Source organism: Poecilia latipinna, unplaced genomic scaffold (genome assembly GCF_001443285.1).
Source record: "Poecilia latipinna isolate Pla-1442-1.1 unplaced genomic scaffold, P_latipinna-1.0 Scaffold67, whole genome shotgun sequence".
NCBI lineage: Eukaryota > Metazoa > Chordata > Actinopteri > Cyprinodontiformes > Poeciliidae > Poecilia > Poecilia latipinna.
In genome coordinates this window covers 61497-74220 of record NW_015112683.1, presented here as the reverse complement: position 1 = coordinate 74220, position 12724 = coordinate 61497, and the positions used below count along the sequence as shown (strand labels likewise).

Below are 12724 nucleotides of genomic sequence, written 5' to 3'. Positions count from 1 at the left end.
ATGTTGGAGTTTAGTGAATCTAACTTTGGTAAATCATTTTCTAAATACTACTTACCTTGGATTAGAGTAAGGTTGAGAGTTATTGTCTGTATTACTGGCTCCTACCTGTGCAGCAGGAAACTGGTCTGAAAGCTCATATGGCTCCTCTGGAATCCACTGCCTTTGCTCCAAGCACCACAGAATCTACCCACAAATGATACGTATGTTAAAGATGCTTAAAAGATCCTTGTGCCATCTTCAGAAGTGTCTTGTAATAGCTTCTGAACATCTCCATACCCATTCGAAAGACAGGATCCAGCAGCCACGTGCGATACCCAACAGGATGTTCAGAGTCCGTCTGTGTTCACCAGACACCACATGAGTTGTGCTCTCACATACTCGGTCGATGATTGAAAAACCACCCAGAGCTTTTACCACCTGCAGCACGGTCTGCTGCTTCCTAAATGAGGCAGAGGGGGTTAAAAAAAACATCGTAAACAAAGAGTTTACATCTCCTGTTTTTGCCAATACATGTTTTAAAACTGATTTATCTGAATGTTTACTCTTGTATTGGGATAAACAACCAAGAAGAACTTACTCAGAGGGCATGCTGGTCATGACAAGTGTCCTCGGAGCCTGAAACAAACGCCAACATGCACATAATGAAAAGGATGACTTCAGCTAGACAGGTGCAATTCAATAACTTCTCACTTGTAAATTAATTTTAAAAGTGAGGAATAGAGTAATACACTATTTTGTTACACGTCTTAGTCAAGTCTAAATGAAGCCAAAAGTTTGTTTTTTTGGGGGTTTTTTTGTAAGACCAAAAATTAGGGAGTAAATCCTTAATTCTTTAAAACTCACTTTATCATGTTCTGGATACAAAAATAAAACTAAACGTCAATGTGATAAGTGAAAAATGAATCACATTCTGAATCACTGAAACCAAACTGTAAATCTCTCCCCTGATGACTGCAGACCATCCAGGCACATAGTTTGGCCCAGATACAGAGAGCCATCATCGACGCAAACACATCAGTGACAGCTACAAACAGGACCACCAAACCCTTTTCCTGCCACACTCTGCTATCTAGTTTACCAGCTGGATGTCAGAGGTTAAGGCCTGCTGAGCACAGAGGTGTCAAAACAGTACACAAACCACACCCGTGGTCGTCAAACATCACATTATTCCGGACATGGCACGTTAAGCAGTCACTCAGACGATAATGTCGTTGCTGCACTGTCGCCTCTCTTCGATTGTTCAACACGACATTATCTTCAAGGAAGAGAGATCTGAGCTTTAACAGGGTAATTGGTCATTAATACCAGTAAGGTGAGTAAAGTGAAGCACAAAAACTCTACGTATTCTGAGAGCTTTTCTAAAGGTTCCTTAAAAAAAAAAAAACTTGAGATTATTATATAGCACGTACATTTCCTGCAGCTGCACAAAAATCTTGCAAGAGCATGAGCTGTGCATAATGAGGCTGTGACAAGGAGCTGGTGTGAAATGCAGCACGACCTTGAAGCACAAACGCTCCGAGCGCAAATGAAGAAAACGCTTCGCTTTATGACTGAATCTTCTCTATAGTTACTGTTGTGGACACACTGAACTTAGCACTATTCAAACAATCAAAGAGGAGCTGTCATCTTTAGTCTCTTCAGATGTTGAAATATAATGGACATACATATTAGATAGCAGAATAAAAGTTAGAGGTGAACCAATCAGAATATTTGCATTGTAACCGCGCGACCAGACACATTTTAAAAGAAGCGGCAAAAGCAAATGAAATGGATGAGCAGTGCTTGTCAACAACTGGTAGCATGAAACAGCAACAGCCTTCAGCAAGAGAGTTATGCAGTTGAAATGCAACACTGACTGCTACTGGAGGCCTTTCCTGCCCACAGCATCTCTGAAGATCTTGGATGAGATGAATTATGATAACCTTTAATTTCCCTTTGCGATCAAGTATTTCTGAACTGAACTGACAGAAAAGCACTTTTTCTGGTTTTGGTTTTCCAGAATCCACATAGGCACAACTACATAGCTTTAATTCAACAATTTAATGTAAAACAAACTGAGCATAAAAGAGGTAGTTGTTTGAAGTGCAACAGAAAATGAGGATATTTTACTAAATTCAAAGAATCAAAGAACTTCTTGTTAGTTAGTGGTCTTGTTTTAGTTTTGATGCATTGCCAGACAAAGAAACTACTTTTTAGTAAAATAAAAAAAAAGTTAAAAAAAAAAAGTAAAAGTTAAGTTTTTGGACAATTAAATAATGACAATATTAAATTTAAAGAGGAAGCCAAGTCGTATGAACATGAAAAACACAGATAACTGTAAAAAAAAAAAAAAAAAAGGAAACAAGAAAAAAAGTTATAATCAGATTAAGTATTTTAAGATTCAGGGCCACGGTCAGAAGCTGACAATCCATAAATGTAACCAGTTAAGATCTCCGGCTAATGTGTCAGATGGGAGGTAAAACGTCTTACAGAGATCTAAGTAAGCGTGACTACCTTTCAAGCATTTATTATTATGACAAACTATGTCAATGAGAATATTCACTCACGTATAAGATAAGAATTAATCTTAAGGCAGCGCAATGTTAGAAAATAATGCAAAGGCAATATCACTGAATATCGGTTGCCATAAATCAACATTTTCTTTTCACTTCAATCATCTGCCATTGCTTCCAACTCTCTCTGTGGCCTTTAGTTTCTTGGGAAACATCACCAGCGTCAGCTGTGGCTTTCTACTGCTGTGAAGCTCCGACAGGCAGGTAGAGCATGAATTTCTGACACTTGTAAAGATAAATGAATGGAGTACTGCCGACAGTCCTTTGATATATTAGCTGTAATGATGACTTATTTGCAGGATACTTTGCAGCACTAAATTGAATGAAAAACTTAATTCAGTTTTGTTCATACCCTGACAATCAGGTGACTCTGGATGACCTGCTCTATCAAAGAAAAAAACCTCTGATTTTCACAACTCTTCTTTGTGACAGAATGTAGGTGAAAACAACTTATATTTCTGACAAACCCTCAGACTGTGTTAAAAATGGAAGAAAGACCATCGCTAACCTCAGCAAAAGTATTTGACCTACACAGCTGAAGGTAGGTGTGAAGTATTTTTGCAAGATTATAGAGAAAAAATTATGTGCCGCTTCATAGAAAGTGGTCTGCCATAACAAAGACAGTCTTGAAAAAACTTTAATTAGCAAAAAAAAAAAAAACAGACTGCAACTGTTGCATTGAGGATTTATAAGCTGTCAAAACAAAATGGCACATCAATCCTTGACATTTGTATTCAACAGATTACCACCGGTTTGTCTTCTTTTAGTGTAAGAGAAGGAAACAGTGGTTAGAATATAATCCTTTTTACCTCATTTATCAGGTCCTAAGTTTATTATTTGGTATATAGCTTTCTTTGTTTTTAGAGTTAATGAGTAATAAACCAAAGAAATAAGCATCCCTCCTAATATTTTATGGATCTGATGATTGAAAAGGTAATTGTTGCACCCTGGAAATATTGAATTGAGATTGCCATTTCTTTTAAAGTTATGAATAAAACACAGAGGCACAACAATGAACTGAAAAGTGTGATCGCAGAGGGGCGTGAAACAAAGTTGATCCGTTTTCAGCAACAGCTTGTTGAGGTTAGCAGCGTAACGTAAACAGAGCTGCAGGTGCATTTCCCAAGCAAGGAAGTTATGCTACCAGCAAACAGCCAAAACACAGGAAGGACCAGACAGAAACTCTCATCTATGTGCTTCCGACGCCGTCAGCCATTGAAGCATGTACGTCCTTTAAGAGGAAGTCCGTACATGTGTATTAAATAAACACAGCTGATATTTTCTATATCAGAAAGACAGTTTTTTTTTTGTTTTTTTTTAACTACATACCCATGCATGGATGTCTAGGATGAGAAAAGATAAACAATTCATTGCAAAATGCTCAAAATTGAGGTAGGAACCACATATAAAAAAAACAGTTTGCAAAACCATTTACTTTGTCTGAAAATCTATTTATTATCCATAAAAAAGAAATTGAGGGGGTGGGGGGGAATCAAACTCTATCACAGAATTTCACACCAAAGAAAAGTGTTCAAATTCATCCAATCAACATTCCCTGGATTTTGTCTACGCGGACATCCAATTTAGCAACAAAAAAAGGAAGCATTTCATCCATTTACCTTTGTTTTGTTAACCATCTTCTGAAGGCTCCCGTCGACTTGCTTATTTTGATTTTCTTCGGCGACGGAGGTGATCTCTGTGAAACCAGCTGCGACAGTGCATTCATTTCCTCCACCTACATATGAAAACACGACAAGCTATTTAAAATAGAGATGAGCTGGAGAATGGGAGTGTCAGTCAGGCTGTCAAACAGCTGGGGTTGTGTTCCTTTCAACCGTGATCCGCTTCAAAACTTACAGTTGAAGGATATCACACCATTTTTTATTTTTTTTTTACACAAAATTACTTGCAGGAATTTCAGTACAAACAATGCAACTTCTGACAAAGCACACTGCCTCAAAGGAAAAACACTGAAACAAAAACATACTAACATCAGAGCTACAGTTATCCCAGTAATCAATCTTGGTTGGCATTTGTCCTATAATAATGATTGCTTTATAATAATATAGTGGCATGCCAATTTAAGATTAAAACTATCTAATCAGTAAATTTGAGTCAGATTATTTCTGTAGCAGGACACACCACCTGCTACATAATTTACACAAATAAATATGCTTTCTACGCAACCTCTAAAGAGTATTTTGGCTCTTAGCAGGCCGTTACCTAGAACCATTCCTAGTACATCAGAAGGCTCGAACAGAGCCGGACCTTCATGCATACCGACAATCAGATTCACTTCAGATTAACAAATTAACCAAATATCCGTGTCTTCAGACTGTGGGAAGAAACTGCAGAAAAGGAGAAAAGGATCAGTCCTCAGAAAGGCCAGAGCCAAGATAGAAAACTGAAACCTTTTCAGAAATACCAGAAAGAGCCGAGGAGAGTCCTAATGTTTCAGCTATTAGGCGAAAGGATCTGGAGGCTCTATTATCCTCGACATGCAACGGTCGGGTTCACTTGAATGCACAGAGGGAAAGGTCACATCTAACCATTGAAAAACTGCTTTAAAGGAGAAATTTGGTTGCTTCAAATCAAAAATATTAACCAAATATATCAAATACCATAAGGTGACAAACTAAAAAAAATTATCTAAATCAAACAAGTTTTCACAGTCACAAAGACTCAAATCGGCTGAACAAGTTATCCCAAATATACCAATTAAAGAAATACCTGTGGTAAGACTGTTTTTATCTAGAAAAACAAAAGTTCATTGTAAAAGTAGCCTGCTGTTAATTTACAGTAGTTTAAAAAATCAGGAGATAAATTCAATATCAATTTTAACCAAACTCAAAAAAATGTATGCAATATAAATAATTTAAAAAAATTAAGAGATTACCCTCTTACATGTTTTAAGTGTAATTTCAGGTTAGGAATACGTTTATTTACACTTAAAATGGCTACAATGGCAATGTTTGAATCTCACATATAAGTGAAAAAAATCGTGCTAAGATCAAAAGAGCTGACTGAGGCCTACAGAGAGAAGAATGCAGAAGTTACAGCCTGATAAGCAATTTAATAAAATCTCAAAATAACTGGAAATCAGTCATCGCAGGTGGAAGCTTCATGGTTTGATCTTGTTGTGGGACGACTTAAAACTGGTTGAACGTGCAGGAAACCTTTCAAGCATCTGACATAGCCTGGCAGATGGGTAAGAAGTGTCACACTGAAGTTATTTCAGAAAAAAGAGAGGGTGAGACCAACTAGTATGGGTTAGGGTGTCCTTTTTTACTTAGCTAAAAAGCATTTTGTTGAGTTGTTAAGTAGTAGAAGAAATCACTTTTCCCCGAGAGATTACAAATAAAGTTTATTTAAAAACTGATTAGTTATCTGCATGCAGGTGGTGGTCTTGCTAAATAGAAACTAAGAAATATAAGCTTTCCTTTCTTTCATTAAAAGTGTCCAACTGTAAGTATACCTGGAGTTTCTGAGGAGAAAATTAATAGATCAGGCCTCACTTTATGGTAAACATTTATTCATTTAATATTCAATTTTATGTAACAACTAAAATAAAGACGTCTTAAAAATAATTACTCTGATTATTTCCTCAAAGATAAACCAAGTTTAACCATAAGTATTAGCACATCCACCACTTGTAGGACTCAAACACTGTTATGGCTTCTACAATTCAGGATCCTCAAAATGCCAGAAATAATTACAGCACTGGATTGTTATTACAACATATTCTAGACAGGAATATTTGTACTACTCACTTTCAGAGCTATGACAATTTGCAGTTAAATCAGAGTTTTTCTGCTGCTCTGATTCTGTGACATCCTCTTTATCTAAGGGCGGGTTTCCCAATGTTGACGCTGGTCTCAGTTTTTCAGCATCTTCTGTAGTTTTACTGCTGCTTGAAAACTCCACAGAGTTTTGTCTTTGACTCACTTGTTTTACATCAACAGTGGGACTATTAGGTCCTAGGAGGGGGAATTCAAGGTCTCCTTGAACACTCCCACTGCTTCTTCTAGATTCATGCTTGAGATATTTGTCACAATGACTTTCTTCCAGTTTCCTTTTTTTCTTTTCAGATCCACAGATTCCACTTTTTCTTGGTTTTCGCCTCTTTGGAAGAGGGTCCAACTCAAAGGGTACTTCAATTTTGCTCTCTACGTGTAAACTGGGCAAAACAGGTCTTTTGTGGTTAGAGGGAGAGAAGTAGTCCTCGAACACATCGTTGCCTCCATCCGTGGAACTAGAGGCAACATTTTTACATTCGCTGGGCACAGTGAAAGATCGAACCAATGAAGAAAATGACAATCTGGCTTTTTTGGGTGTTCTACATTCAGTTTTCTTTGCCGGGGCACTTTTGTTAGGCGTTTCAGTTGCAGCTCTAACTACTGTTGCTGATGATGAACGGCGATTTAAAGACTTCACAGCATTTGGGGAAACTTGGGATTTGGTGTCTGTACTTGGCTTTTTCACTGGTATTTTTAACTTATTTTCAGATTCCTTAGGTAACACTCTGGCTGGTTTTCCATGTGACTGCCGTCTTTCTTTGTGGAGGATTCGGCTCTTACTAGGAGTATCCTGGACAGGACTCTGTGAAAAGTCTCCAGATTTAATGGTCTCTGATGATTTTTTTCTTACTGAAAGTCTTCTGGACTTTCTTTGTTTTTTTACTTTTTTAACTTCTTCGTCGTGAAGGCTAGATTTTGGCACATCTTGGCAAGGCGAGAGCCAAGGCTTCGTAGAGTCTCGTCCACTTAGATTGTGATCTTCATCATCAGATGACCTTTCTTCTTCCTTAGCAGGTGAAACACCAGGCTCAGCAACGGAAGCCTCATCAGACACGTCATCCGCTGCATATTGGACAAAAGAAAATAAACTGTGAATATTTCTGTTATTTTTGAAAAAAAAAAAAAAAGCATTTCATTTACATTTGTCACTATTTTTCTACCTTACTCTTCTTGCAGTTAAAAGAAGCTGCATGACAAAGTCAAACATTCTGACAGAAAATAGACAGTCTAACAAAACAAAATGCAAATTATCTGAAAATTTACTAAAAACTATTAGTAATATGATTAGACTAAGTCTTCTTACAGATGAATTTGAGGAAAGTTGGTGTGCTTCCAAGAGAAGGCTTCAAACTGGTGGGTGAGCAGGAATCAGCCACTTGTGATGCTGAATAGCAAGAACAGGTGTATCAGGCATTTATCAGTTTCACTAGATTTAAGTTTTCAGTTTCTGATTACCTGTGGGTGAAATGTTTTCCCGTTTTTCTTTCATATCTTTCAAGCGCTGTGCCATGTAATCAGATCTTTTTAATGCAGGGCTGTAAATTATTCCATTTTCTTGGTCGATAATGATTGGTGACGTATCCACAACTGCAAATAAAAATAAGTTAAGACGATCACATTCTGTGCTGTAAAATAAAAATAAAAAAAATCCAGCATTCTTACCCTGAGGTTCTGACAAAGGCAGTTCTTTCACCAGTTTTTCAAATTTCTTCTTCAAACGCCAATCATTTTCAATCGTCCTTTCAGGAGAATGTTTTGGCAGCATGCAGCGATGCTACAAGAATCACAAAACCCCAAAAATGTTTAAATAAAAAAGCAATAAAGGCAAACTCCAAACACCTTACGCTTCTTACTTTGTTGACAAAATCTGAGCTGTGGGAAAACCCTTTAACCTGCACACCTTTGTAAAAAGATATTACAAAATATAAGGAAATGCTATCAATTAATAAAACCAAAAATCACTTCAAAGATACTTTTTCACTGTTGAAAACTAATGAGTCTTAGGTGAAAATTTAAGGCAATAAACGAAACTTATTTTAAAAAGCTTTCATTCACTCACTTAATACCTGTCATGATTTAGGCATGATCACTTAAGCAGTGGGTATTTTATAAGAAGTGACAAATTTCTATACTTCTTTCGATAATGTTTCTATTCCAACATTTTTTTTTTTTTTTTTTTTTACTTTTCCAGAATTAATTTTAGAAACCACTAAATCTGAATCTACTCACCTGCCTGTTTTTCATCACAGGGTTTTTTTCATCATTTAAAGCTGGAAATAAACTTTCATCCGCACGCACACCATCATCGTAACACCTGGACACAGCAAAAATAGAAAGGGTTAAGAACACCATCGTCTAAACTTTTAGGGCACTCTCATGACTTAGTAACACTGTTTCAACAAAGTAAGTCTGAAAAGCTCCTCTCACCTTCCAACCCAGAGAACAGACACAAGCTGGACGTCCCGTTTCTTAGCTTTCTTCCATGTAGCTTGATGTCCATAGCTGAATACAACATGTGTGACTTGTTTATTAAATCCTTTTGATACCTTTAAAAGAAAGGTTAAAGTAGACTGGGTTACTGCAGTCAAACATTCGAAACTAGATAGTTGCATACAGGGTGTAAAAACATATAAAAATTTCTCAGTGTCTGTCTGACAAAAAAAGACTAAATGCAAAAACAATGAGAATAATAAATGCACTCTTAGAAATGGCTGTAAATGTACGGCAAAATTCCAGCAGTAACATACTGTTATTCCAAAATACAGCAGGATATTGTCAATTTGATGTCTTCTTCTGTTGTCATAATCAAGACATAACACCGAGGTGGAGGCTAGGCAGCAAGCTGAAGGCTACAGCTTCTCTCTGTAATGCTCTATGGCTTCGCAGGACCCCTCTTCCGTAGACCGGGTCGTTTCTCAAGCCCATGACAGAATAAGTTTGAAAGGATGCAGACCCTGAATTCGGACACAAAGCTCTAGTAGTCTGGAACACTTGTTTTTATATATTTTTTGCATCTCTTTTTTGTTTGCGTCTTTTTTTTTTTGTTGTATTTGTTTTTCTCGTGTTTGCTGCGTGTTTAAACCTGTCGACCACCGTAGTATTTTAACGATTCTGTAATTTAGCTCTGCTGGGGTCCATATGGTTATGTGTATTTGTTATAAGTTGCATTTTGATCACTGTTATGTGTAGAGTGTTATGGGCTTCCCCTGTCTGACTGCTGACTTCCACTCACATGTGATGGACCTGTCATGTGGGCGGGGGATCAGTGGAGCGGGAGGACCAGGACAGATGCTGATCTGACAGAACACCGGAAGAGCGGAAAGTTCAGAGCTGCAGCCTCAGGAATAGCAGCTCGCTCTTATTTCTAATAAACCCTGTTGGCGGTACTACATCTGCGGTGTGCTGGCATCATTACAGTATTTACTAACAGTACACCACTTTAAAAGGTAATTACAGGATTGAAAAGGTAAATGTCCAGTAAAATACTGGTATCTACAGACGCAAGCTTTTTTTTTTAACTGTTATTCTGAAACAACGGTACAAAAAAAACAACAACAAAAAAATCTGGCATCTGTAGCTACCAGTATTTTTTTTATTGTTCTTTCAGAAAAACGGTAGATTACCGTTCTTTCAAAAAACGGTAAACCACTGGCAGCTACAGACGGCAGTATTTTACCGTTCTTTCAAAAGAACGGTAAAATACTGGCAGCTATAGACGCCAGAAGTTTACCATTCTTTCACAGTATCTATACCGTACTTGCATTGACGGTAATCTACTGTCAGGATTAATTACGGTACAGCTACTGTGCATTTATAGTAAACTTCTGGTGTCTATAGCTGCCAGTATTTGACTGTAAATTTACAGTATAAGTATACTGCCAGATTATTTGAAAGTGGTTTACGGTGAACAATGTGAATGTTTTGGAGTGGCAGTCATCTCTAGGCCATACAGTGATCTGTTGGCTGATCTTACAAGACGTGCAGACCAGAGACTTGCATTAGTTCGGTTAGAAGAAATGGGCCAAAAATCTGAAAACTATAGTGGGAGGATAGCCAAAGCATCTGACACAAGTCATATAGTTGATAAGGCAATTACATCAAATGCTAACAAAATGTATGCAAACATCAGAATTTAAAATAAAAATAAATAAATAAAATAATAATAATAAGTAGTGTAAAAAAAATGTGATGATTATTCTGGCATTTAGTAATTTAAATCCTTTTGGTCATCCTCTCTAACCTAAAACAGATAAAAGTATAGTTTGAGTTGATGTCAGACAGTGAGGAAAAAAATGGTTATGCTTATTTTCATACAATGTGTGCAGATAATTGTGTTAAACTGTATGTACAATCTGAAAACACAGCAACATAAAAAGTGTTGTCTTACCCGAGCACCCATTTCCTCCAGCTGCTGGATGAAAGGTTTTGAATAGTTTGCTCTTTTATCCGAAGACCACACATCAACATAGGCAACAACATCTGAAAAGGCATTGGGCATAATTACACATTTCAACTTGAAGCAGCAGAAATCACTCTTAACCCAGTGCAATAAAAAAATATGATACCTTTAAGGACTGAGGATTTGCTTGAGGTCATCACAGTCTTTAGTCTTCAGTTACTGAAAAGCAGTGAGGAAAAACAAAACTGTGTGGAATAAAATGTTAAATGGTCTGGAACATGTTCCATTTTATTTTCTGTTATGTTTTTCAATAAGTCACCTTTGGCAAAAACTACCACAGCTCAATGAATTATGTTTTTAAAGAATGTCCAGCTAACATTTTCTGTAAATATCTAAGTAAAAATAAATAAATAAATCAGTAAATTTCTCTCATAGAGGAGGAAGTAAAAGCAGGCAAAACAAAAACATGCATACCACATTGCAGTTAGTGTTTTTGTATAAATAAATTGCAAAAATCAATTCTTTTTGAGTGTCCTGATGTTTAATTTACTCTCTGGCCCACATCTAAATGTGTCACATTAACAACATATCAAATTTAAAATCTGATCTGTGCTGTATTACAAAGATTAATGCCATGAACTGTTGCGTTCCTACGTAAAAGATAATGACGGTAGCATGTCCTGTTTGGGTTCAAAATTCATGTCCGGAAGTAAGGCAGTTTTATGTCGAGCATTCGTCTTTTCTCTCAACTACACTAAAATATTTCAGATACTATATTGCGATCAAACTATATTAGGCTAACAAAAGAACAACTTAAAGATTAAACCACACTTGAAGATTACAACACACGTTCCTTTGCTGATATACTTAACTAGGAATTGTTTCATGTATTACCCTAGAATATAACAAAAAGCAAATTAACAACAGTAACTACGCATTAATCCGTGAATGTATGACCTTGTTAATATTCCTGACCAATTTTCTGCTAGGTTGGCAAGCTAACAATTTGTTTCCGTTAGCACTGTTTTGGTGTGGACTCCGAAACGTCATACTTCCGTTATATAATATTACCCATGTCACTCATATTTTGATTTTTAGGAGAACCATAATGTCGCAGTAAGCATTACAACGTATGTTTTAATGACTGTCTGGTACTTACTTAATATGTCAGCGAAGTTTAAATGTTAGTAACTTCAGCCAGCGAATATACATACCGCGTGCAGTTTGAGTTGCAACGCATTCTGGGACGGACGGGCATGATTGGCTGATACGTGACATACGTCATTTCCGTTCAGCTGGAGACTGATTGTTTTTCTTTTTTTTTCTTTTTTTTTTATAGAGGAAACCTGCTGAAGGCTATTCTAGCCATACTATCCATCGATACAGAACCACTTCTTGAATAATAAAATAGTCACAAAGTAATGACTACAGGACTCAACAGTGCCACAGTGTTGAGTAGTCTGTCAACAGCAGTCTATTATTCAGTGACAGCCTCCTTGTGAGACATAGATCCTTACTATAGGTGTCATCATATGTAATTACTTTTTGAAGAATCCTAAATGAAGAGAGCCAGGTATAAAATCGAATAATACTTTATCACAAAACCATATATTGAATATACTTGACAATATAAGCTATAAAAAAACTGTTATTCTTTTTAAATGTCCATTTAAATATATAAAACTCCACATCAGAAACTCAAATGGATTATTCTTACAAATTACTTAAGCTACTCATTACTCTAACTTTCTGCTGCTGCTGTAGCTACAGATTTTTCTGACCGCATGGAAGGTGTCATTTAAAGAGCCAAAATGGATGTTCATTTTTTATTCTTTTTATTTATTTATTTATTTATTTATTTATTTATTTATTTATTTATTTATTTATTTATTTATTTATTTATTTAATAAACATAAATAAAAAAGTATCCAAAGTATTGGACATTGCTTAACCAGTACTAACGAACAGAACAGTCA

General features: G+C 36.4%; 1 protein-coding gene across 2 annotated transcripts in view; it reads right to left on the bottom strand.

The window, feature by feature from the left end:
- Nucleotides 1–12052, bottom strand: part of mcph1 (microcephalin 1) — a 33841-nt gene extending 21789 nt beyond the window's left edge. Inside the window, exons 1-13 of one of the 2 annotated variants that reach the window (XM_015060102.1) lie at nt 11963–12052; nt 10915–10967; nt 10737–10828; nt 8777–8895; nt 8579–8663; nt 8012–8123; nt 7805–7936; nt 7653–7733; nt 6323–7411; nt 4172–4287; nt 578–615; nt 277–439; nt 106–183 (exon numbers count right to left, since the gene is read on the bottom strand). In XM_015060102.1, coding sequence (XP_014915588.1) covers nt 106–183; nt 277–439; nt 578–615; nt 4172–4287; nt 6323–7411; nt 7653–7733; nt 7805–7936; nt 8012–8123; nt 8579–8663; nt 8777–8895; nt 10737–10828; nt 10915–10945 — 2136 coding nt within the window. In that variant the 5' untranslated portion in view covers nt 10946–10967; nt 11963–12052. Of the gene's footprint in view, nt 1–105; nt 184–276; nt 440–577; nt 616–4171; nt 4288–6322; nt 7412–7652; nt 7734–7804; nt 7937–8011; nt 8124–8578; nt 8664–8776; nt 8896–10736; nt 10829–10914; nt 10968–11907 lie in introns of both variants that reach the window. The other variant, XM_015060095.1, reaches the window with a different exon arrangement.
- Between the last annotated feature and the right edge of the window lie 672 nt (nt 12053–12724).